Source organism: Heloderma suspectum, chromosome 7 (genome assembly GCF_057233095.1).
Source record: "Heloderma suspectum isolate Gila_16-S chromosome 7, 16-S_ref, whole genome shotgun sequence".
Taxonomy (NCBI): domain Eukaryota; kingdom Metazoa; phylum Chordata; class Lepidosauria; order Squamata; family Helodermatidae; genus Heloderma; species Heloderma suspectum.
Window position 1 is genome coordinate 122,867,162 of NC_139464.1, and position 27,396 is coordinate 122,894,557.

Genomic DNA, 27,396 nt, shown 5'->3' on the forward strand with positions numbered 1-27,396 from the left:
ATGATCAACACAATGAACAAAGTACATTTTCCACTCAAGTTTATTATAAAAAAATCAACATTTTATTTGTTACAACTCCATGTATAGTAGTAATACTTGAAAAAAGGGTAGGGAACTTTGTACAAGGTTATATACAGCTTGCAAGTAAAGCACTTTTATTTTACAATACAAAACAAGTGTTGGTGAATGAGTGAGTAGGGCTGACCAAATGTTGGTCATTATAAGACATCCTTGCAAAGCACCATCATACAGAAATCTATGAACACGCTAGCGGGATTTAAACAAAATATTACAAAGGAAAGAGATTAAAAATTACAAAAACAAAGTGAAAACACTGAAAATACTAAAAGCAGCACCAGATCCTTCACTTGCAAACAAGGCTTGTTCAGCTTATGCTAGACAGTATCCTCTTCATATATGAAGGTATCTTGCCTTTTCCCCTGGTTGGCTAAAGTATACAGCACCACTCTAATTTCTTTTTGGCATTCACTGCTCCTACTGCAACAACGGCCCCCTCCCCGCCCGCACCTAATCTCTTTTTAAAGAGTTTGTGATGGATGCCAGGCAAATTCCTTAATGTATATTACACTGACCTTGGTCAGAAGTATTTTCAGGACAAAAATGGTCCTTGGGATCAAACTACCAGAGGTTGACACAGTAGCATAGGCCAGTAAATTTCAGAGCACATGTATTTATACAATAGGTTTTATAGATTTATAACTTTAGCTGCAAAGACCTCAGGTACAGTTTCAGTGAAACTGACAATTTTTGTTAATAGATACTTTCACCCTTTGAGGTTTAACAGAATTTGCCTTTAAGGTAGTTTATGCAGAGGCCAAAAAAGCTCTTTTCAGTCTCATTGATTTCAATGGGGAAGATTTAAATATGTGCATCTCTCTCCCACCAAAATCACTGGAAAACAAAAGTGCTTAAGGCTACAATCCCTATGCATACTTACTTACAGGCCCCCTTAGGAGTGAGACTTAGTAAACATACCTAGGGCTGGAGTGCATGTTTGTTTGGATGCATGCTGCGAAGTGTAATTTGGTACGCACTCTGTTTTATCATTGTGTTCAGTTTATCTGAGTTGCAAAAAACTCACTCTTATTCCACTATCCATTTGGTATTTTAAAAGCAGAGGGCTTATTTTAACTCTCTTAAATAAAAGCTAGTGTTCTTAATTGATTGTCATCATGTATCCCCCAGCCTTTAGAGCAAACACACTAATTTTTAAGCAAAACTTCAAAAAATAGACTCTAAAGTGGAAAATATAGTCTCAGGCACAAAACTTTGCTTGTTTAACAATAATTTCTAGTTGCAGTAAACAGTTAACTACCTATTGCTTTTCTAATAGAAACTGTTTGCTGGGAACCCAATTAAATATTCCTATGTTTCTGTGGCTATAAAATCAAGCATAAAGCTTGTTTTTAAATATTCTACAATGAGCAGAGCAACATTAACTAGACTTTAGGCCTTTATCATTCCAGAGAAGATCAGAAGAGCTGAGATCAGGATAGGTTGTATTATTAAGGTACACGGACTTCTTGTAATAGTCATGCATTTGAATGCTAGGGTAAGTATTAGGCAACTATGTCTTAAAAGATGCCTGTCAGATGTGAACACTTTACCACTGAAGTATGTGGAACAGTGTATGTCCAACCAAGGGTTGTCTTCACAGAGTGGTGGAGTGAATTCAAGTACATGCATCCCCATAGAGTAAGATGCATCAGCTGGAGAAAATTGTGGGAAATAGGACCCAGGGGACACCCTGCCCTTTGGAAGTAAGCACTCCCCCAAGAGAAAAATTCCAAAAGAAAATACAGAAGTCCATATTAGCACAATACCTTTATTAGGCCAACTCAAAGGTCACAAAACACTGTGCAAGCTTTCAAGTTCTTGCACAGTATTTTGTGCCCTTTGAGTTGGCCTAATAAAACTATTACACTAATATGGATATTAGCATTTTTCCTTTGGCCAATGTGGCTACCTTCGCTTTTCGTGTTCCCAAGAGAAAGCAACTCCTCATTCAGTGGACAAGAAGTGACTGCTGCCCCAATGAGGAGTCATGTGATGTGCAAAAAAGCATCAGCCAGAATGAAAAATCGGGAGTGCGCCCACCAAGAGCACTGCGGCTCGTTAGGGTTTATTTACGCCATGAGGAGCTGTGGTGCCCACGGCTGATAAGACTGCCACCAGTGGGCACCAGTGTACCTATTCCAGTCACAGCCACAGCCACAGCTTGTCGTATCATGCGGTCCCTAAAACAGCCCATGGGTTCTGGGTGGTTTGTTAACCACACCAACAACCCACCCTTGCCAGGTTCACACGACATGATGAGCCGTGGTGCCCTGGGCGCTAATTAACCCATGGTGGCTTAGCGAGCCATGCGAACAGGCCCACTAAGTCTCAGGAACAGGCAGAGGTGGCATTATACAGCATTGAGTGAAATCATGCAAGTTAAGCCTACATGCTGACTACCCAGGATACACCGTTTCATTATATTAATAGTGGTAGAAGCTTAGTACATCTGCTCCTCCTCAACAGTAACTTAACCTTAGGACTGATTTGTCTCAGAGTACAACTGTTGACCTACAGAGATGCTAAACAGGTTTACCCTGTTGAAATGTTGCATCTGGCAGAAGTCAATGTTAGCTGCTTTCTTTCCAGGATTTGTCTTGCGTGCACCCCTGAAATTGACAGCTATCATCACATAAGCGAAGACCTAATTCTTCTAAATGAATCTGCACAGGAGGCAAGGGACCCTGGTTCTGTCACAGAAAGAAGATACCATGGCATAAGCTCAACCACCTCATAACAAAAATTGGCACAAACACACTTTGCAAGAAGAAAACATTGTTGCTGACGGAGTACAAGTGTTTGGATTGAGATAAAGCAATGCAATATTCTGAATTCCCCAGTGCAAGTTTATACATGCTAACTCCCAGTCAGAATGGTATAAACAACACTAAGGAGTCACTTCCCAACAGCACTTCAGTGTCTCTTCAACCTCCAATATTCTTCACACACTGGGTATTGTATTGCTTACAACATATCCGTTTTCCAGGAGACCCCATAGAATTCTTTCCTGTCCAAAGAGTCAAGTGGACAACTACAGAACTTCAAGTATCTGAAATGAAGCTCCTGTTATCCAATATTTTTGCAAATGTTGTGCAAGCTGGTCTTTGGAACCAAAGCCTGAGAATGATTTCAAAATTTGGGCTATAATCCTGACAAACATTACTTTGGAAGTAAATTTCATTAAATTCAATGATGCCTACTTCCAATTCAATGCACTTAGGATTGGGATACAAAGACAGGATTCTTTTAAAGCCTTTTGGGGTATCGTCAGGCACACAGTTTATTTTCATTCGATTTCTAAATGCCATGATCACTCATGGAGTTGAAGTGAAAGTGAACTTCTGATGACTGAAATATAACAGTGCAACAAGTTAGCAAAAAACAAAACAAAATCCAAAACATAGATTCAAAAGCAGGGCATGTTTGGAGCCTGAAAATCTTTAACTAAGACTGGCAAGGAAACAAGCAAGAACTGCTTCATACTTTATGTAGAAATTATGGCAGCGGCTGCTACTCTGATGTCACACTGGTATCTTCCTGAGCAAATGAAGTAGGAAAAAGTGACTTGTGTCTCCAAATACACCAGGGGTGGGCAACTTGTGGCCTTCCAAATGTTGTTGGACTGCAACTTCCATCATCCTCACCATCGGTTATGCTAGCTATGGAGTTGCAGGCACTGAGTGTAGCTGATTGCAACTGCCCGCTGTATGCCCACTATCTGTCCAATTGTTTGAAGACATCGGTGGCAATTTCATGCTTTGCATATGTAGTCCGGTAAGTAATTCTGTAATGCAGGTGCAATCACAGCTAGTAAGAGTGCCACCAGGGGGAGTCGCTAGGCCCGGGCCCGGGTCCCTGTCCCAGATTTATTCTTTAAAGCCTTGAGTATCCACTGATGCCAATGGAAGATTCCTTAAAAACAAACCAAAAAAACCCCCTTAATTGCCATGCAGGGGGTGATTTTCAAGGAGAATTACTGCTGGGGAGGGAAGAGTTAATCCTCTCCTCCCTATAGGCTGGACCCCCACCCACATGGCAATTACAGTTAGGCAGGGAAAACTTCCATTGGTATCGAGATAAATTTTTCTCCTAAACTGAAATGCATAGGATGGGGGCAATTTTCCTCCAAGAGGGAAATAAAAAAAGGGGAGGGAGGGGAAGAAGAGATGACAACTTAAGGTGCAATCCTATGCATGTTTAGGCAGAAAAAAGGCTTACAAGTCCCAGCATGCCCCAGCCAGCCATTCACCGTGCTGGCTGGGGAATGCTGGGAGTTGTAGGCCTTTTTCTGTCTAAACATGCATAGGATTTCATCCTTAATTGTAATTGAAGAGGAACTATTGATTTGGGATGATCTGGGGCAGAGAGCAAATTAAATAAAAATTTATTTTATTTGAGGTGATTTGGATTTTATTCATTCACTCATTCATTCAAAAATGATTTTTAGGCCGCTTTTAAAGGCAAAACTCTCTTAATTGGCTGGCTTTGCTTTCTGTGAAATTTAAATAAATCTTAGTAATTATTTCTCAGTGTGCATACATACATATTAGCATATGCAAATTTTATGCAGATTTGTGTCCTATGTGCCTGAATCTTTCAATGGCCTAGCAACGCCCAATTGCCACATAATATGTGAAGCAGCTCTTAGTGAAGGCAATAAAATTTCCTGACATCCATGAAGAATCAGTGTTACAATACTGACTCCCCCCCCCCCCCAAGTCCAGGAGGAAGGCTCTCTGTGCTGGCCTTCATGATGCTTTTAAGTTCGAAAGGCTGAATCTCAGGAAAGCCTCCATCAAAGACTTAGATGCTCACTGCCTAAACAGCAAAAAGCTGCATGCTCCAGATTTTCACGTATTGGCTCTCATAAATGAAGACCTGGCATCCCTTTCGAATCACTGAAGGGATACAGACAAAATGAAACAAAATATAGAATGTTAATAAAATACTTTGGCAAAGAATAACTTTATAAACTGACATTCACAGTGGTTTGGGCTTAAGATCTGAAGTTTTGCCACATCAGAGGAAGTGGCTTGTTAAAGTCATACTGCAAAGACTGGCTTATAGAACATCAACATTGCACCAACAGGAAGAACTATTTCTGACAACCTAGGTGTTCAGAAAGCATCCTGACTCCAAAAAAAGTTTAAATGCTTCCTAATAAAGAAAAATAGTATTTTAATATATATGAATTGTATACTGTGATATTTACTATACACTGAAAGTACTGCAAGAATATAAGATTTCATTTACATTAAACTAATAATTCAGAGTTAAATTTTATAGTTTATAAATATGCCATTTATTTTATTATTTATTATTATGTGGTATAAAAATATGACAACTTTTTTGGGCACTGAAACCTTTTGAAGAGCTGGGAGGAAAAGTTATTCAGGTATAATTACCCTTGTCATTATCATGGAAATAGCACTGACCTGGTAGGAGAACATAATCCTATTGTACGGGCAGAAGAAAAAGGCTCCTCTCACATTCACACGCACACACACATCCTCACAAAGGGCCCCGTTCATTCCTCACTTGTACACCCCCCCCCCCGCCCCGCCCTGGATCTTACTTGAGGTGAGGCAGGGAGCAGGCCTCAGGTTTGTGCACTCCCTCTTCTGCTTCTTCCCCTGTAGACAGAAGGTAAAAAAGACATCAGGAGACCCCACATTTATTTACGTGCAGGATCCTCCGCAAGTTAGAACAGGGAAGGAGCTTGCAAATCCCAGCTGGGCCCCCTCCCTATCTCAGGGAAAATACTGAGGGTCAAATGCCAAGTGAACAGCCCCACAAAGTAAAACATAAAAGCTCACAGCCTTAAACAAAACCACAGCTAACAAAATGACAGAACTCCCAGAAAGGGACAAAGGGCTACAAAAGTGTTGAAACGGACCTACTTCACCAATCTGAATTAAACAAAAGGTGCCATTTTCAAAAGTGTGTAAATGCATGTTTTCACTGATGTGATAGCTGTATTCTTGCAGTAAACAAAGCCCTTTGTGTACCATTAGTTATCTGTCTGACAGTTTCTTCAAAGTTTAATCTGAATTGCTGGCCCATCAGAGTTAAAATTGCAAGAGGTTATTCAGCTCTTTGCAGATAATTCTAGATGCTGCTTCATGACAGGTTCCTTTCATTCTTTTCCTTGTTAAAAAGCTTTCTTCTTCGACTTTGTCTTCTTCCTTTTTTTGGTATTTGGCTCATTGAACAGCAACACTCCCTGTCCTTCCATTTCCCTGTTTGCTCGGTCACTTCACTGATTTAAGGCATCTTCTTGTGTTCCATTTGGAAAAATAAAAAAACCCCTTTGTATACAATTTTTAAAAAATTCTTATGGCACAAAGCAGCAAACTCTGTTTTAGGAAAATATATAAATAACCATTTTTATCCCCACCCCTTTCTGTACAAGTTATCTCCAGTATCCCCCGCCCCTTTAATAAATTTTAACTGTACACGCTATATACCCTGCCACTTGTCCTCCCCCCTCTTGATAGGGACAATTTGTTTGTACATTGGTAAGCTGGAGGCAGTCAAAGGAGGGAGGGAGTCTCTCATGAAGAGTCTGTGCAGGGAGAAGGGGGTGGAGGATAGAGGTGATGTGAATAGCTCCGCTCTGTGTACGGAGAGGGTGGGCAGCTTTCATAATTCTCTTCTGCCGATAAGTACTGGCTGCGTGGTGTTGGAGGTGGGGGCACAGGCTCAGAATCATAGTTCAAGTCACTGGTATAGCCCTTGCCCACTGTTGTCATCGCTCTGCGGCTGGGGGCATAGTCGCTGTCACAAACATCCGTGCTGCACGGTGTAGTGGGAGGGGCAAAATGCCGATAACTGTATGGCCTGTAACTGGAACAAAAAATGTTACGGTGAATAAAAGCAGCAGTATTTCAAAGGAACCTCAGATGATCTTGCCAATATGCCATCACTAGACATCAAACAGATTTTGGACTCACCCCGCCTGCCCCCCCCTTAAGAGAGCGAGTGGCTTTTAGGGTTAAATGAGAAATAAAGTCAGTACCATACATAGCCTCCAAAATGCAGGCCTTTGTTAAATAGCTACAAAACAACAACCGCAATGAAGGATTGCCTTGCGTGCAATTTCAGTAAAACAAGCTTGGACAAGTTTTATTTCCCAAGGGGAGTGTATCTCAGCAACCTGTTATTTCCTCTTCTCTTCATTTTGATAGTGGCTCAGGAAGTTCGTTAGTATATGTGCATACCTCAAAAGACTACCCAGAGCATTCCAAAGGCAGGCCATAGGGATACAAAACTGGGAATGCAGGCTGCCTCTCACCGTGTCTCCACAGGCAGGAGAAGCAAATGGAGGAGTACTGGATTTTTTAAAAGGAATCGGCTTTGCTGCGATTTGGTCCATGCAGGGCTCTACAAGGGAGTGCTACACAGCACCGTTAAAAATTGCTTCACAGAACATACTTCCGGGTGGGGGTTGGAGTGAATGTCACCTGACAGCCCAGACGCACCTGCATCCCCAAAGCCTCATTGAGCACAATGGCAGTTACTTCCGAGCAGACACACATATGCTTGTGCTGGGAAAGACCGGGGGGTGGGGGCAACAATGACGACACAGGGATGGGAACCCAGCCCCCTTTCTAACCAAACCAATGCTGTGCAGGATCTCTATAACAAAGGCGTGAAGTAGTTACTTCCTAAGGTAATAAACCAAACAATGAAAAATTGGAGCCTTGAGATTGCGCTTAATTGCACTTAAAGAATTGGGCTTTAAACTGTGCCATGTCAGTTGAGGGGGATCTCTGTAAATTCTGATGTGGACATTCAGGGGAGAAGCCTCACTGGGCACAATGGAAGTTACTTCTGAGTAGACACTGGTTTGTGCAGGGATGGGAAACACACAGGAAACACCCCTTGATGGGGCTCACGGGGAAAGGCGCACCCCTGGGCAGGGCCGGCATACTCGAGGTCAATGCGGGGGCTGTAGCACACAGCAACTGTATTGGGGAGAACCCGACCGAAGGAAAAGAATTGGACTTTAAGCAGTCTCAGGAAATCCGTTTTTTCCCTGATAAGGTCCGGGGCGGCTGTGGGATGGCCAGGACGTCATGTATCCCCTAAGGACTTCATCACGTGGCTGGCTCAGAGTAAAACGCTGGTGAAAACACCACCTCTGTTAAAAAAGCCTCTGGCACAGAAACAAACTGGTGAAGACCATCTGTGAGCCAGGATAGTCTCCAGGCAACTTGACAGGAAGAGTTTTGTGAAGTGGGAGGAGCCCTTTGCGAGGATCTCCCCCCCCCATAAGAACTTAAGAGCCATACTAGATCAGACAAAAGGTGCATCTAGACTAGCATTGTGTTCACACAGTGGCCAACCAGCTGCGTGTGGGAAACCCACAAACAGGACATGAGTGCAATAGCACCCTCTGGCTCATATTTCCTAGCAACTGGTGTACAAAGCTGTACTGCTTCTGATACTGGAGGTAGGATATAGCCATCATGACTAGTAGTCACTGGGCCTGTTCACACACAAAAATAACCCATTTGTTAAAAAACTGATGGGTTATCGTGCACAAGTGGGGATGAACGGGCGCACTGTGGTCCAGGTTCGTACATCATGCTCCACAACCTAAAAAGGAGCTGATCACAGGTTGTGAGGTAAAAACGGAAGAGGTGGGTGCGCTCATGCGTGAGAACCCATTGGTTTTTAAACCTATGGGTTGTTGCTATGTGCAAACCAGGTCAATGACAGCTGTATCTTCCATGAATTTGTCTAACAAGTAGCCTATAATAGCTTTATACCCTATGAATTTGTCTAATCACATTTTTAAATCATCCAATTGGTGGCTATCACTAAATCTTGTGGTAGCAAATTCCATAGTTTAATGCACTGTATGAAGGAGAACCTCTTTTTATCTGTTCTGAATTTCCCACCAATCAGCTTCGTGGGATGACCCCAGGCTCTAGTATAATGAGAGAGAAAAATGTCTTCCTATCCACATTCTCCACACCATGCACAATCCATCATGTCTCCCCTTACTTGCTTTTTTTCTAAGCTAAACAGGCCCTGTTGTTTTAACCTTTCCTCTTGGGAAGTTGCTTCAGCCCATTGATCATTCTGGTTTCCTTTTCTGCACCTTTTCCAGTTCTACAGTATCCTTTTTGAGGTGTGCTGACCAAAACCTGTACAGAGTATTCCAAGTGTGGTTGCACCATAGATTTGTATAAGGGCAGTTTTATTTTCATTCCCTTTCCTGATTATGCCAACACTGAATTTGCCTTTTTCACAGCAGCTGCACACTGGGTATACATTTTCATCAAATTGTCCACCACAACACCACGATCTCTTTAATAGTCAGTCACCACTAGCTTGGATGCCATCAGCATATACATGAAGTTGGGATTCCCACCCTCACCCCCCAAACATATATCACTTTACACTTGCTTCAGTTGAACTGCATTTTACATTTTAATGCCCATTCTCTGAGTATGGAGAGATCTTTTTGGAGCTCTTCGCCATCTTTTTGTTTTAACGACCCTAAATAGTCAGCAAATTTGGCAGTGCTCACTCCTAATTCCAGATCACTTATGAAGAAGTTAAAAAGCACTGGTCCTAATGTAGTTCTCTGGGCACAATTGCGTAGGGTGCTGACAAATTTAACTTCATTGTTGTGACCAGAACATGCATGCATCCAGTCAATGTGGGGGTAATTCAAGTTACACCACCTCCCTGATTTCATTTTCCATCACAATGGAAATGTCTGTGAACTTATTTGCAAGGCTACACAAGAGTTGGAATGGACACTAATAATATTACCTGTATGATCGATGGGTAGAAGGGCTATTTGAAGAATAACCAAATTCCATAGTATAATGTGAACACTCAGTAGCTGGTGATGGAGGAGGGTTCAAAATCTGAGAGAGAGAAGTGCGGGAGAACTAATTTTAACAGAATTGAGATAAAGTTTAAACACAGTAGTAAGGCAATCTTTATTGAACACAGCACTAGTTCATTCTACATATACCACTGACATTCTATATATACTAATCTTACAATATAATCCTAGGCTTGTCTACTCAGAGGTAAGCCCCACTGAATTAAGTGGGTCTTACTCCCAGATAAGTCTGCATAGGATTGCAGCCTTAGAGGTAATTTATGTCCCACTTTATATCCATGGTAGAACTGCAAGGTTGCTGCATCATGTGCCTTCAGACTGTGCCCTGGGAACAAAATTGAGGAATGTGGAACGTTTATTTAATGTTATAAATCACATTCCTTTTTAAGAAACTCCAAAGCAGTGAACAAAGAAGAAAAGAAGAAAAACCAGACACACCAATATTTTTTTATATAACACTATAACATTTAAAAAAAAACAGAAAAAGTTCTTTTGGAGAAAGAAGCTAGGTGGATATTGAGGTTAAATACAGTGACTCCCTTTGGCCTTAATGAGTCTCTTCACCTTGCAATGCTGATCTAAAATACAGCTGTTTCCAATCACGATTTGCGCAGATACTAGCTTGTCTGTTTCTCCCTGATCTGGAATAGCACAGGAGACTGGAGTCACACTGAGTCAGTTTGTTTATTCCTGAGATATGTTATCATTCAGTATATGTTATGGTTATGCATAGTTTGGAACTTTGAGTCTCTCTTTCATTAGATTTGTAGTGTTTAATAATCAATTGTATTGTTATTGTAGTTATGTTGTATATACATATTTTAAAAATACAGGGAAATGTTTAAACTCTTTAACATAAATTTTATACATCGTTCTATAGATTTCTCTGAAGAAGGACCTACTTGTGATCCAAAATGCACTGGAGCTGTTTATTTTGTGAAATAAATCACCTTTTTTGCTTACCCCATTGCTTCTTTTGCATCCTTTGTGGGGTTTCCCATTTGGTTGGATTTTGTTACAATAACCGCCTAACTGAGGCTGCAATCCTATGGCTCCCGGAAGGGCATTCCAGGGGCCCTAAGATTGTTTGGACCTTTCCCTCCGAGGGCAGAAAGAAAGATCTGCCCTTAAAAGAGGGAGATCCAACTTTGGATCCCCCCTTCCAGCCCCTGCATCCCTTACATCCCAGATGCTGGTGCTCCAGTGACAGGGGATGTAAAGGAGGAACATGGTGTCAGTGTATTTGGGAACAGTGTATTTACCTCCATCATGGGGGTAAATTTATGCCATTCCTGGAGCTGGCATAAGTAATTTCCCTCCCATTATTTGCTACTGGAGGGAAATGGGTCAAGCCCCACACTCCTCTCTCATTTCTACCCTGCTGTCATGAGCCTGGCAAGGCACAGGATATGTTGGACACTCCAATATTGAGGCATCCAAAACTGGGAGGTAGAATTCCTGTCAATCTCCTTTGCTTATACTGGGAACAGGTTTCACCAATAAGCTTACAGACCTAGGCTCAACTGTGCAGTGAACAATGGGTAAAATGGTTTCTCAAAAGTGACTTACTGGAGGAAAGTACGTGCCCTTGGTGCTTGAAGAACTACTGGATGATGCCCCAGTAACATGAGCCCTGTCATATGGAGGTCCGCTACTTCCACCCATAATACTTAGTGAACTGATCACAGATTTGCCACGGGACATTCCTAAAAAAGAAAGAATTTTCAACTTAAACATTTACAACTATGGTTCCCAGACAAGGGTGTTTATGGGTAGAAAAGACCAAGTATCACAAGTTTAAACATTAATAGCGGCTATATTTTTTTCCATAATGTGAAGCAGATAATATGAATGACCACTCTCACATACTTTACAAAATTACCCAAAGAGGACCTGTTCTGTATACAAATGTGTCAGGAATTAATCTGAGCGTGTGGAGATGTCTGGCAGCTCAGATTTAGAATCAGAATGGGAACAGCAAGAACAGAGGGAGGCACTCTCCCCAGCGAGCCCAGATACAGCGAGACTTTCTTCCCAAGACCTTGACACACAGATGGCCCAGCCTGAACGGCTCCCCCATTCCTTCACCATAAGAACTCAGGTTTCGGAGGAGGAGAGCGAGGGGAGTGACCTGACGGATGCTAGGGTCCGTCACAGAGTGAAGCAGGAAAACTTAGGGGCAGGGCTCAGACGCTCCGCCAGGTTGGCCACTCAGGGAAGCCAACGTAGGAGGGAGCCACCCTAGGGGACGGGCAACCCTGCCAAGCAAGTCTGGCCGTGAAGTTCATGCCCAGACTGCGGGCAATTTTTCTAACTTCCACTTTGTCTCCTCTATTGATAGTCATGATAGTCGTAGCTGTGTAGATTAGCTGTTTCATTGCAGTCTGAGAGTTTCCTAGAATGTGCATTTGTAAAGAAGCTAGTCGTTACCTAATAAAGGAGTGATAGCTTGACGCCTTGTTTCCTAGAGTGTGATGATTGCGAAGGGAGAAGCCCTAAGAACTGACAAAATGTTGTGAAGGGTTGTGAAGGGTGAGAATGATGGTGGGAAAGGAGCAGCAACATCATTGGTATAAGACAAGTGTAGAAATGCAAAAATATATTTGTAAAAATCTACAGTTTGTGTAGAGCTAAATACAATCTATCTGCACTACAGTGCTTTCAGTGGGGTGTTCAACGAGATGCATATCTGAGCATGCACTCCGCTGAAAGCAATGCAATGCAAACAGTCTATCTGCACTGGGACGTGCATCCCATTTACCCTATGTTTAATTTGGCGTGTGTGTGTGTGGGGGGGAGGAATTGGGATTCTGCAAATGCATGCTGAACAGTGTATATTCTCTAGAGTCAATCCTGCCCTGCCTGCAATCCTTTAATCTTGAGGGACAGCAATCACTGTCACAGGTTAAAGGTCTGGTTACCTCCTGGATGCCTCTCTTCGTGCCAAGGAACTCTGTGGAACCAGTGGGCAAGAGGACCCAGTGGGGCTGTATTGGCTGAGGTGAGAGTTGAGTCAAGACAATTTAAATTGCGAAGCAGCAACCAACCTCACAACATAAAAGGTTCTTATGGGGAAAGAAACTGGGCTATGAGAATGCATACTCTCCATGGCCAGTTCCCTTCTTCCATTTGGATCATGGGCTTAAGAGAAGCAAGCAGTCTATCTTCTTTATACACAGCCCTTAGTCCCCATGGATTTGGTTTTTCGTCTTTTTAAGAGACCATAACTTTCCAGTAAAGTACAATCAATCATGCAAATATGTTTACTTTGCATGATTTATGCAGGTTGCATAATTAAGTTTTTCTTGGCATTTCAGAACTTGTGCAAAGCTGATAAATAAGTTTGGTATGTATTAGCAAAGACTAATACATACAGCCCTGCTGACAACATATTGCAGAGAGCAGTTTAATTTTTAGAGATAAAATTTGGAGGTGGGGGAGGCATCTTCTGTTTTGTGGGTGGTCAAAGTTTTAGTTGGTAAGCTTTAAATGTGCATTTCCACGCTCCACTTGGAAGTTCATGATAACGTCACTGAGTTAGTTTGCATGTAACGACAGCCCATGGGTTAAACAACTGATGGGCTGTCGGGGACGAATGGAAGAAAGTGAGCATCCAACCTGCAGCGCACACACCACTTCCACTTTTACTCAGCAACCTATGAGTGGCTTCTTCATAGGGTGCTGAGTGTGGTATCTGAACCTGGACCGCTGGGCTGTTTAGGGGCTAAACAACCCAGCGGTTAACAGAACAACAAGCCATGCATGACTTGTTACATGCAAGTCAGGTCAATGTGTCTATCCTGATCACCTTTCAGCGCCACACTAGCTAAGCTGCCTAGAGGACTTTGGTAAACAGTTAATTGGCATACCTTATTTTGGCTTTAGGCATAAAGGGCTTAGGAATTACTGAATTTACGACAGCGGAAGAAGCGGATAGTGCATGCAACTCTACATGACACTTTTGATTATAAAAATATTTGAGGGTTCTATCTAGTTTCAACTACTTCGAAGTTCAATTGCCCCAACTGGGAAGCCAGCATAAATATTTGCTATGTTGGTACACATCAGCAAAGATATACTGGTATAACCATGAAAAACTTCATAACAGAGAAGATATTCTACACAACACAGTTCAAAAATGCCTTTAAGACAGTTGACTAACCAGGAAGAGATCCAGAGAGAGAGCTTGGGTGAGGCACATATCCCAGAGGTACAGAAGCTGGTCCATGCACCACATAATCATTGGTCATAGTTTCTCCATCCCCTTTCATGCGAGGGCACAGCACCCTCTGGCAAACAAAGTACATTGCGGCAACTACAAAAACTGTGAGAATCACACCAATTATAGAACCGATCGTATTTGTGGCTTGTGGGGCTGGTTCTTCGGTTGTGTCTAAAAGGAAGGAGAAAAATCGTAAGATACCAAATATCCTTCACTACAACTTGAATTCCAGAGCCAGTTCCTGATGCCTTTTGAATTTTACGCTGCTACATAACATTATGAGAGGAGAATGTGATGAAATCTGTTCCCAGTTTTACTGAGGTAGGAGGTGAATCAGACTAAGGTCATAGAATCACAGAATAGTAGGGTTGGAAGGGGCTTACAAGGCCATCGAGTCCAACCCCCTACTCAGTGCAGGAAACCTGATTCCCAGGAGGTCTCCCATCCAAGTACTAACCAGGGCTGACCCTGCTTAGCTTCCGAGATCAGGCCCATCTTGTCCAGCATTCTGGTGTGAGGTGGAATCAACTTAATTGTAGATAAATACTTGAAACAGGACAGCTTCAGTTTGTCTGAGAATGGGGACAAGTAATATTAGCTAGATGAGGAAAGTAAGAGCTGGAACACATCACTTTACCATAGGGAGGCTGCCAAATTGCATCCTCCAGCTGTCCCATTCAGAAGGTTCCAGCGCAATGGATGATCACCATCATGTGGAACGTTTTCATGCCCTTGTCTGCCAGGACGATAGAGCAAGAATGTTGAATCTTTCCACACAATAGCAGCCATCCACATGGTCAATACGCTGAAGCTAGTTGGTAGAGGAATGCCATAAGGATGCTGTTTCAGGTTGTGAGGGGCGGTGGGAATCAGACAGTAGGGGGCTGCAAACTGCTACTCCCTCCCCCTCCCTGAAAAATCACGTTACTACTTGCAAATTGCAGCATGGCAATATTGTGCCAGCTGCTGGTGGGACCAGGAGGAAGGAACTCCTGGCTAGCAGCTCATTCTTGGAACTGTGCATGTGCGTGCTGGGCAGAAAGGTTCCTGGAAGGCCTGCACACCCATGAATTGGCAAAAAGAAAAATTCCTCAACTCAGGCCCAGCTTGAGCCACCCAATCAGATATGGCCTCTCCTTCCCAAGGGAAGGGCTCATGGGAAGGGAGATCATGAGCTGCGCCTCCCAGCAGAGGAGCAAGGCTCGGAGACCTTGGGTGGGTGGGCTGCTGCTGGAGGAGTCCCAGAGCCAGCCACGTCTCTTTTCTCCCAGGCAGCAAGATGGGCAGACTGGTGGTTGGTTTGTTCCTTAAGACCTGCGCAGATTGCGGCATATCACAGGAGACCATGCCACAAGCTGAGAGTGACTGTGCCTTCTATTGCATTTGAGAGGCTGAGCCAATAAGTGAGTGAGTGTGTGAACTGGGAGGGAGGGAGGCTTGTGTAAGTTTGAATTTCTTCTGTGTTGCGAAGCCTGGGTTTGGGTGTCACGCTCAGCAACCTACAAAGGAGCCACTCGTGGGTTAGTGAGTGGTGGGTGCACTGGGTAAAGCTAGTTCTGGTTCTTGGGGTCATTTGTATTGTTTTAAAATAAATTTCTGGGGATTTGGGTCATTTGTATTTTTTTAAAAACAGTATTTGGGGGTTGGGGGAGCATTTCATCTTTTTCAAAATTCAAAAATCCATATTGCTGTAGTAATGCCTTGATTGGGCCAACCAAAAGTTCAAAAAATATGTGCAAGCTTTTAAGATCTCCAGATCTCTTCTGCTCCTCCCACATTCCAGCTTGGGGCTTTGCTTGTAGACAAAGTGACTTCACCATCTAGTCAGCATTTTTCCTCCCCATCCCGCCCCCCCCCAACCAATATATACAACCTGCTGTTTATAACATCTTGCCTGATGAAGAGACCTGGAGATCTTGAAGGCTTGCACATTTTCCCTCTTGATCCTTTGGTTGACCCAATAAAGGCATTACAACAATATGGGTTGTGGAATCCATTTTGGTGATCTTTTTCAAAGCCATTAATGATTCTTGGAGACCATTTAATTTTTTTTAAGTGCAATCCACTTTTAAAACATGTTGGTTTTGGCTGTGGTTTGCCAGATTCACGTCTTCAAGGAGTGTGTGTCTCAGTGATCACATTTCCTGCTTTTAAATGCTCCTTTGCCTCTCATTCGCTTTATGCCTTAAAGAACAGCTATGCTGCATGGACAGAAGAGGGTGTGTAGAAAACTAGTTGTGGGTGGCTCATCTGTTGTCCTCTTGGGTCCGCTTCTGTTGACCCTCACTCTGCCCCACTAGTCCGATTGGCCACCAGCCTCTACTGCACACCGGTGTGGCTAGAGTAAAGTGTGCAGTTAGAACATCAGAGATGTTGATAAAGTCTGTATGCAACAGCATGTAGGAGTGCTTAGCCGCGAATGAAAATGCAAACCACAGCCCTCGAGAGGAGGAGATTTATTCTGTGTTCTGTGTACGTGCGCGTGCTGTGTATACTGTGTTCAGTGTATACTGAATTCTGAAATCATTAGCAGCTTCAATGAGCTAGCTATAGCTTTATGCCAAAAACTATAAAGCTTACTTTCATCTTCTATATTCCACAAGCAAGATAATTTATGAACTGGGCTGAAACAGTTGTTGCAGCATAACATTAAAACGTAAATTTTCACATACTTACAGCATCCCTGTTCATCAGAGTTGTCACTACAGTCCAAGTTGTGGTCGCATTTTTTGTTTTTCCCAATGCACTGCCCACTGGCACATCGGAACTGATCTGTTAAACAAAGCACTGGAGGAGGGGAAAGTGAACCCATGATTAGTCAACGACAGCAATAACAAAACAAGCTAAATATGCAGCATAAAAAAAATAGTATCAAAGCCTACAGTTTTATGAGTTCTAAAGCAGGAGAACTTATTACATTTGAACATCACACTTGAACAATATGTAAGACAGAGAAATCACTGCCCTGTCCCATCGCATGCTAACTGAAGGATGACCGCTACACACCTGGGAGAGAAAAGTAAACTCACAGAAGAGTGAGAAAAGGTTGTCAACTGGGATGGGACAGATAGCACTCCTCACAAATCAAAAAGCCTCTGGGCCAGAATGCGGTGTTTGGGGCAGAATTCAGCTTCCAGAGAATCTCTGTGTTCAAGATTTCTATCACTTTTGGCTATAGAGATACGTATGGAAGTGTGTGAGCAATGCCTGCCGAAGCCTCAGAAACTGGGGGTGGTGGGGTGCTTTCAATCGTCAAGGGGGAAGGGGAGAAAGAGGAAATAGAATACTGGACAACACTGTAAGCTCCTTTTCCACAATTGACAGAGGATATCCTCAAGTGGGTTGTTCCCCCCACTCATTCCAATAGGCAGGGGTTCTTTCTGAGTTACAGCTGGATTTTATTATTTTAAAAAATGGGGAATCTATATTTGCCTCTCTTTCTTCTAACAGCCCTAGGGGCAGCTCCAGGTGAAACCCGAAACCATCACATCACTTCCTAGTGTCATATTTGAATGTCTGCAGGCCCTTCCTCCCGCTTGCCTCTCAAGATTGTGATCATGCAGACACCACGGACCAGTTCACACAACAGCCGATGGTCTAATTAAGCCACGGTGGGTTTTTACCCATGGCGAAGTCATGGCAGTGCCAACAGACAATAGACCGCAGCGTGGCTTCTTCTTGCAGGCCATGGGTTGTTTTCCTCCGCACTCTTTGCCTGCTCCCAGCACATATTCCTGGAGTCTTTACGGCACAGAAGGGTCAGCAACGACTGGCAAGTCTTCAATATGTCAGAAGCCTGTTTGCCATTGGTCTGCTCATGTCTGAGCATGTCTGAATGCTCGGCTGCTCCTGGGAACGCTTGTGCTATCCTGATTAGACGTTTCCCTTGAAGGCTTGTTCTAGCAGAATAATAATTCCCACCCCCTGGGACGCCTGCTGTCTACTAGAGCCTTGGTGAGCACTAAAATGTCCTCACTGTGCTCAGCAAGCGCTAGGGGGAGCCACAGGACTCCATCGCTGTACTCCCAGTGCGACGCTGCCTTCCTCCATGTTTCAACACCCTCCTCCATGTTTCCACCCCGCTGCTCTGCCTTCCTGCTAGCAGCGCTGCTCTGGCCTTTTGTTCATCTGCACACACCCCTCCCCCTTTCCATACACCCCCCTCTGGCACATCAAAGTTCCCACTGCTCCATTACTTCCTAGTCTTCCAACCCCTGCCCCCTCGGAAACTTCTGAAGTGGGGCTTAGCAGTATGGATCAAAGAGGCAGTGTTTTCTGTCACCCTTCAGCTGGTACTGGAATAGCCACCACTCTCAACTTCACTCACTGTTGTCTTCAACCTATGCCCCCCACCCCCCCACCCCCCCCTGCCCGATTCCTTTACTGTTCCAAAGCAGTTGCAGGTTTCCCTCGTTTATGTTAGATGAAAAAACACAACTGGTGTGGATTACAAAAGAAAATTTACTAAAAGGTTGCTCAGGGTACATGTAAGAGGCAGGCAAGTCCTTCATTTGTTTGGGGGGGGGGAAGCACCTAATGGCCATGCATGATACCACGTGGTAGTTAGGCACAGAGAACATGTGGATAATGGTCCCAGATGAAGTCAGCAATCACTGCTTGTATTGCTTGTGCTTCAAAGCATGAAGCTGTTTCTGAGTGGGGACTCAGAGGGCGTGGGGCGGGCTGCTGGTGCTGGGATCAATGGCATCATTCTGAGCCCTGGGCCTGGGAAGGTCAGGATTGTCTTCCAGGAGCACGTCATCTCCCAATTCGCAGATGTTGTGCAGCATGAAGCATGCGACAATAACATCTGCTACTAGGTCTTCCTCAACATCCAGAAGTGTGTACAAGGAGTGCCATGACTTTAGTTGCCCAAATGCTCTCTCCACTGGTAGTCTTGCCTTGCTGTGGTGGTAGCTGAAGATTTTCCTATGGGCATTCTCAAAGCGTGGTATGGAGCCATGAGCCAAGGTTGAAGAAGCAAAGCCTGGTTGCCCAGGATGAGAGGGTGCATGCGGACCGGGGGTGGGGTGGGGGTGTGAAGAACTGTGGCTAGCTTATGTAGGTGAATTCCAAAAGATAACTGTGTCATGACTTCTTCCAGAAACACCAGCATACACACCCATGAAGCTGCCGTCTGCAAAACCATGCTGTAGAAGGACTTTCAGTTATAGAACTCTGCCCCCCTACCCTCCAGAGCGAGGATTTTTGTATGGGATGAATCCAGCCCCCGCTCCCCACACAAGGAAATCCAAGCTCATGGAAACCTTGTATGTTTCTTTTCCCGTCCCCTGCAAGTCCTGTTCCAATGCTGGCATTTTGCCACCCCTCTGTTCAGCCCCTTGGGCAGAGGTGCACCCATATGGGCAACAGAGCACATCACAAGCTTATCAAGATCTGCTATTATGTGGTGCGTGAGCTGCTCCTTCTCTTGGGACAGTTGCCGCATAGAGATCCTCGGGAGAGCGCTGGGATCCAGCACGTCGGACCTGCAAAAGTCCATAGCAGCATCCCCGGGAGGTCAATCTTGGATAGCATCGTCCTTGGAAAGGAGGCCCAGACCATGTCACGAATGATGCAGTCCACATCCCATGCTTGGGAGGGAGCCGTTGATCCCCCATCTGCAGCGGCGGCAGGGTTTCCCTGCACCGGCTGAGGCACACTTGGGCTGAGCGCACTGGAGGAGTAAGTGGGGCTGCTGGTCCCTGAAGCAAAAGTGGTGGCTTGTGAGGGAAATAGCGCTGGGCTCCCACAGCGGCCGGCATGGTTTCTCCTTTCTTCGCACGAGCACCTTCAGCCGAAGTTGTCGGAGGCCATTCTGTGACCGATTCCACACGAAACCTTGTTTTGGGGGTGCAGCATCTGTAAGTCGAGAGACTGTTCCTGACGTGACGCTGCTTGGGTGTACTTGCAATGGGTGGACGCGCCACAGAGGGGTCCCCTACCACGGGAACCTCTTTCCGTGAAGCATACACTTTCTTTGATGGCCTTGGTGTTGGCGAGGAGGAATCCCTGCAGGCGAAAGGATGGGCTTCAGGGGGCAACGTCTAACTTTGTAAACCAGCCAGAGAGCTTTGGCTACTGGGCGGTATAGAAATGCAATCAATCAATCAGTCAGTCAGTCAGTCAATAACTGTCAATGGATGTGACAAGGTGGTGCCACTGCAGGTGTCATATCCCTCCTGTCCAGAATTGTTGCCAACTTGTCCTAATGTGGCATGGTGCGTGGCTCAACACCCGACTGCTTCTTGTGGATCGTTATTTGCATAAACTTCTTCCGGCTGTGCAGCTTTTTACTTGCACTGTGCAGTACTACATGCAAAGCCTTGCAGTGTCATCTGCTTAGAAAACAATGGGAAAAGAGTGTCGTGCCTGGTGCTCTGTAGGGCCTCCTGTGTGTCTGGTCTGATCCAGAGGTCAATGAATATGCCTAAGTTCAGGATCAGCCCAGAACTTCAACATCAAGTGAGAGGTGTCACACACACACCCCACCACCTCAATCCCCATAACCTGCTTTTTGTAACATCTTGCCTGATGAAGAGATCTGGAGATCTCAAAAGCTTGCACATTTTGGGCTGGCCTAATAACGATATTAGACTACTATCGAGTTTAGAATTTTTCTTATGGCCAACATGGCTACCTTTTATGCTTTTCTGTGTGAGAGAGGTCTCTTCCAGTTTTGGCAGGTAACATAGCATCAAAGACAGTGATAACTCTTAACTTGCTCAACTGTCCATGTGCATTCAGGGATTGTAACTCTTAAAGACAGAAGAACAGTAAATAAAATATCTATGAAGTGTGGGGATCTTCATGACTGAAATACCCCGAGAATTGAAGACCATGGGTTATCCCCTCCAGCAAAGAGAAACCTCTGTCCAGGGTGGGTAGGATGCTTCACCCACTGTAGAAAAGGAACTTATCACAGTAAGCCCAATTTTCCCTTTTCCTACAGTGGAGGTTGGTATTCTCAAATGGGGTGTTCAAAAGTGGTACTGACCCCAGGGCTGGAATCTCTCTGTGTATATCTCCAAACCACTTTCTTGAGTACTTGTAACCTGACTGCTTCAAAAGAGGCAAAGGCTGTCTAGTATTGTATATCTTGCATTCCTATCCAATAACAAGATGAGATTTTTCTCCAGAGTCTTGACAGAAGGAGTAAAGGAAATGCATACTCTTAGAGCTCAGCATACTGATGTACATCTTGACTACCACAGCCGTGCTGGCAAAGATACTACTGAAGATAAGCGCAGAAAAAAGTGCAATTATTCTAGTGGCCACAGACTGGGAAGTGTAAAATAATGCCACAACAATGCAGGTCGAGTACTTTGCTGCAGAAAGTTCTATAGAAATGTATTCATCCCTATCTAGACAGGGATAACCTGGCTTCAGTAGTCTATACACTGGTAACCTCCAGGTTTGATTACTGTAAAGCACTCTTATGCCTTTGAAGACAGTTTGGAAATTGCAGCTAGTGCAAAATGCAGTAGCCAGACTGACCATGCGGACCCCAAGTCCGAGCACGTAACACCAATTCTGGCCTACCTGCGCTGGCTGGCTACCTGTGTTTCCAAGCCCAATGAAAGCTGTTGGTTTTGATGCATAAAGCCTTATACGGCTCAGGAGTGCAGTACCTGACGGAGCGCCTCTCCTGGAGTGAACCTACCCGCACACTGCAATCAATATCAGTAGCCCTCCTCAGAGTGCTTCCTTTCAGGGAGGTTGAGAGGATGAGAACAAGGGAGAGGGCCTTTTCAGTGGTCCCTGCTACTCGCTCTGACTTTCCTCTATTCCCAGGCATCTGAAGGCATAGGATGGGCTGCTTATGCATCAGTGGTTAGGGCTATGGCCTGTATTGATGTCTGATTTGTTTTATTACGTTTTGGTACCTTAATGGAAATTGTTTTTAGCTATTTTATATTGTGCGTGTGCATGTTTTAATAATTGTGCTATAAGTCACCTTCGGTCTTTTAAAGAGAAAGGCAACTAAGAAATCCAATAAACAACAATAACAACAATTACTACTACTATTATTACTGTAGCTCCCACTCAAGAAATGGATACCCAAGTGGCAGCCCTATAGTTAACTAAAGGAGGCATGCTAGTTCAGGCAGCTTTAGACAGGCAGTGAGGCTCTGCAGAGCCTGTATGGTTGGGAGATACAGATCTTTAATAACCCAGCCAAAGCTCCCTTCAAACGTTTCCTGGCTAGAAAAAGAGTGGAGAGAAATGATAAAATTGTTCAGATTTTAAAATGCACCCTCAAAGTCCTGCACACACTTCCCTTGGAATGTTTAGGCTTAGGACAGAAAATTGTGGTTACCAAAAAGCAAACTTTCAAATATAAAATTTAAGAAAGCCTTCCCCAACCTGGCACCCTCCATATGCTTTTGGACTACAACTCCCATCATCCTCAGCCAAGAGCCAAAATGGGCAGGGACAATGGGAACTGTAGTTCCAAGCATCTAGAGGGTGCTAGGTTGGAGAAGGATGATGTAAGGGGTGGTGATCAGATAGGATCAGAAATTGTATAAAATCCACTCTTTTGCAAGCAATGTGGATCCCTTGTTGTTGCCTGCCCAAGGGGCATGAAACCCAACAAATATTTTACTGATTTACAAGAAATGATGAGCACTGCATTGCAGGGTCATCTGAATTTCTGTAGAAAAATGGATAGGTAAATGCAATAGTTATGTAAAGATAAATTAATGTGCATCCAGACACCTGTGAGTCAACAGGAAGGCCATCAACAATTGCAAAAAAACACCCCCCAGGAGTAGAAAAAAGTTGGCATGGAAGCACCATGTATTAATGAAAATTGCTTCCACAATTGCTACCTCCGAGCTATCTGAGGATCTTCAGGGGTAGGGCAAAATGACTATATGCTCCTATGAGATCTGCAGAAGCTAGAGCATTCCCTTGCTGAAGAACCTAAGAGTCTTTTCCTCCCTCAGTGGGTCTTGAACCCATGTTCCAAAGAGATCCATGTCTCCTTCCAAGGGATCTATGTGGGTGCTAGTGACTGCCTTGGGAACTCCCATGTGACTGCTTATTTTAACAAAAGAAAAATGGAGTAAATACCTGAAAATTTCTCTTGGAGAGGTACCTGATCAATAACCTGAATACTGGGTTGAAAGACAGACCTGTTTCTCTCAACCCAGGATACCAGTGTCCTGATATCCAAGAAAACATTGGATTCTTCAGAGAAGTTAAAAACGTTTTGCCTTGAACCTATACTATGGAGGAAGAGTTACACCTATCAAACCCCTGTGAGTTTTAGACCCCTGTGAGTTTTCTTGAAAGCCTTAAAATCAGCCAACTGTCTATGGACAGGTAAGGCACCCAACTGGTTCTGGCTAATGTAAGCTTCAGAAGCCTGTGGTGACCAAGAAGCCTTTTTTCTGCTGTCTAGGGACTTAAGGAATACTTCCACCATGACACTAAACAGTGTACCAATGCACAACTACCACCTTGCCAGTACACCTCTGGACGGTGCAGTGACACTAAACAAGCATCATATCAACGCTACAGGAAGAATTCTTAGATAGTCATAACACTGGATTAGATTTTCCCAAAGAGGGTTTTTGCACTTGTGCCCAAGCCAAGTTAATCAGCAAACAAGACAGTTCACCACACGATCCCAGCTGAGCAGAATGAGATGCTATCCACAGCCTCTAGGGCGTAATCCTATGCTTGTTTAGACAGAAAAAAGTCCCACAATTTCCAGCACGCCCCAGCTAGCCATGCTGGCTAGGTGCTGGAAGTTGTAGGACTTTTTCTGTCTAAACATGCACAGGACTGCACTTTTAAGAGTTACGTATGGGCCCAACAATTTCCTGAGGAAAGTCCTATCCACTGACAAATCTCCCAAAAAACACCATACCAGCCACTGTGGATGCTGGAGCTCTTTACACTGACATCCTCCACAAAGATGGACTACAAGCTATCAGGAATATCATTCATGATGATGCTGCAGCATATCCAGCCACCGAACGCTGCCACTTTGTACTTAACCCAAAATTACTTCAGCTTTGGGGAGAACGTATATCTTCAGATCAATGGCACTGCCACGGATACTCACATGGCCCCACAGTATGCCAACATCTTCATGGCTGATGTAGAAAAACACTTCTTCATCAGCCCCCATCTCCAAAAGATTCTCCTCTACCTGAGATATACTGTTGACTATCATTATTAAGTTCCACCAGGACTTTCATACCACCATCAATCCAAGCCTAGTCCATGCAACAGGCTCATTTTCTGGACACTATTGTACAACTATATAATGGACATATAACCACCACCTTATAATGGAAACCCGCTGAGTATTACACATACATGCTTCCAGCTTCCACCCAGAACACACCACAAAATCTATTGTGTACAGCCAAGACCTAAAACACAACCACATCTATTCAGATTAATCAGATATAGACTCACAACCTAAAGCCTTAAATCAAGCATTTCTCAGACTATAATACCAACCCAACCAAGTGAAAAACAGATCAACAGAGCCCTCAATAATAATTTACTACAGATCAGACGTAGAAGAGAAAGCACGCCACTCATTGTTTCCCACAGTCCCCAGCTAAAACCACTCAAATAGCCCATCCTAGACAATGACACTTCCCTCTCATAGCCCCCCAACCTAAAACTGCTATTCACCAACAACAAGAGAGCATGTAACAGAAATACAGACACTGTGGCAGACCCAGATGCAAACTCTGTCCCCGTGTCTACTTTGGCAACACTATTACAAGACCTAATAATGTCATCCAGAACATTAGGGCTTCATAGACCTGCTTATTTTCTAATGTGATATATGCCATCATTTGACAGCAGTAACCGCATTCTACACAGGAGAAACTGGTCAGTTGTTATGCAAAAGAATGGTTACAAATCAGAAATGGCAATGTTAAAAAACAACAACAGCTAGTAGAGGAACATTTCAACTTCCCAGAACATTCTGTCACTGACCTTAAAGTGGCCATTCTTGAACAAAGGAGCTTCAAAGACTGACTGCAGCGCAAAACTGCTAAGCAAGAATTCACCAACAGGTCTAACCCTATCTCCTGTGACTTGAACTGGGACAAAGGTGTGCTTTTTTTCTCATACTACATATGTTAACCAGCTCACCGATACAAAGATGTCAGTTTTATCACCCAGCGCCTGTGTTGTGACTGGCCACTGTTAATAAGGTAATGATCACTTCTGTGTTTTCTGCACTTCATTTCCATCTGAACTCGGTATTTACTGTTCTACTCCCCCAGTTAAGTGGACTGCATCCGATTAAGTGGACTACAGTCTATGAAAACTTGTCCTATACCATAATAAATTTGTTAGCCTTTCAGGTGCCACAACATTCTGTTGTTTTTGCCATCCTCTTAGTAAACTGCTGTTTAATGGGACATAAGGAACTAATAAAAGGCTTGGAAGAGTTCTTATCTAGAGAACAGAGAAAGGAGCTTCTTCGTGCCCTTTGAGCCTATTAAACATCTTCAAAGACTCTCCAAAAGGAGTACCTACCAAAGAAAGGAGTAAAAACTAATCAACCTCAGACATAAAGTATACTCTCCAAGCTAAATGTTTAGTCTGACCATATCTGCTGCCAGAGTGCAGCATCTACATTTGTATCTACCATCACAAGTAGAAGCCTGAGCTAACTTGCAGAAACTTTACAAAGAACTCTGTTCTCCTGAGAAGCATGTTCCAGGAGTTCCTTGGGCCAAAGGCCTGAAACCTTGGTAAAAGGAGAGATTTATTTATTTACAATATTTATATTCTGCTCCACATCAAAAGATTTCACAGCGGTGAACAATAAAGATAAAATAATAAAACAACATATTAAAACAATTAACACAATTAAAAGAATTAAAAGAAACCAATTCTGAACTTAATAAACCACGGCTGGTCACTCAAGGAAGGCCTCTTGAAATAGCAATGTCTTCAGGAGGTGATGAAAACAACACAAAGTTGGCACCTGCCTGACCTCCAAAGGCAGGGAGTTCCACAGGAAAGGGGCCACCACACTGAAGGCTCTTTTCTTGGCAGACTCCAGTAGGGCCATGGGTCCATGTGGAACCATCAGGGGCATGCCCTCTGATGACCTCAGTGACCAGGCAGGTTGGTAAAGAAGAAGGCGCTCTCTCAGGTATCCTGGTCCCAAGTTGTTTAGGGCTTTGTACACCAATACCTTAAACCTGGCCTGGTAGCGAATAGGCAGCCAGTGCAGTTCCCTCAGCAAAGGAGTTACGTGCTGATATGGGGCAGCTCCTGACAACAGCACCACACAGAGTGCATTGGAGAAATCCAGTCTTGACGTTACTAATGCCTGTACTATCCCTGTCCAGGAGAGGCCATAGCTGGCGAATCAGACGAAGCTGGTAGAAGGCACTCTGAGCCGACGCATCCATTTGGGCCTCCAGTGACAATATGGATCTAGGAGAACCCTCAGACTACAAACCTGATCTTACAGAGGGAGTGCAACCCCATCCACAACAGGCAATGAACCTATCTCCCAGACCTGGGAACCACTCGCCCATAGGGCTTCTGTTTTGCCAGGATTCAGGTTCAGTTTATTGGCCCTCATCCAGCCCATTACTGAGTCTAGGCACTGATTCAGGACTTACACAGTCTCTCCTGATTCAGATGTCACCAGGAAATAGAGCTGCATGTGATCAGCATGGCACTTCACTCCAAAGCCCCTACTGACCACTCCCAGTGGCTTCATATAGATGTGAAACAACATTGGGTAAAGGATGGTACCCCGCAGAACCCCACAGCTCAATTGCCAAGGGGCTGAGGAATGGTCACCCAATGCTACTCTCTCAAATTGGCACCATAGGTAGGACTGGAATCAATGTAACATAGTGCCTCTGATACCCATCCCACGGAGTCGATCCAGGGGGATACCATGGTCAATGGTATAAAAAGCCAATGAGAGGTTGAGCAGAATTAACAGAATGAACTCCCCCTGTCCCTCCCTCAACAAAGGTCATCCATCAAGGCAACCAAGGCTGATTCAGTTCTGTAACAAGATCAAAACCCAGACTGGAATGGGTCTAGATAATCAGTATCCTCCAAGAGCGCCTACAGTTGCTCCGCCACGACCCTCTCAAGTACCTTCCCTATGAAAGGGGTATTTGAGGCTGGGAGGTAGTTGTCTAATACCGTTGAGTCCAGAGTGGGCTTCTTCAAGAGCGGTCGCACCACTGCCTCCTTAAGGACAGCA

General features: G+C 44.2%; 1 protein-coding gene across 15 annotated transcripts in view; it reads right to left on the reverse strand.

Annotated features, from left to right (window-relative positions):
• LRP6 (LDL receptor related protein 6) overlaps window positions 1-27,396 on the reverse strand; it is a 179,443-nt gene continuing 152,047 nt past the window's right edge. For 6 of the 15 annotated variants that reach the window (XM_084811341.1, XM_084811350.1, XM_084811346.1 and 3 more), the window contains 6 exons: window positions 16,845-16,955; window positions 14,109-14,339; window positions 11,516-11,652; window positions 9,868-9,965; window positions 5,654-6,924; window positions 4-4,976 (listed from right to left, as the gene is read on the reverse strand). In XM_084811341.1, the coding sequence (XP_084667467.1) occupies window positions 6,633-6,924; window positions 9,868-9,965; window positions 11,516-11,652; window positions 14,109-14,339; window positions 16,845-16,955 (869 nt within the window). In that variant the 3' untranslated portion in view covers window positions 4-4,976; window positions 5,654-6,632. Of the gene's footprint in view, window positions 6,925-9,867; window positions 9,966-11,515; window positions 11,653-14,108; window positions 14,340-16,844; window positions 16,956-27,396 lie in introns of all 15 variants that reach the window. The other 9 variants (XM_084811353.1, XM_084811354.1, XM_084811355.1 and 6 more) reach the window with 6 other exon arrangements.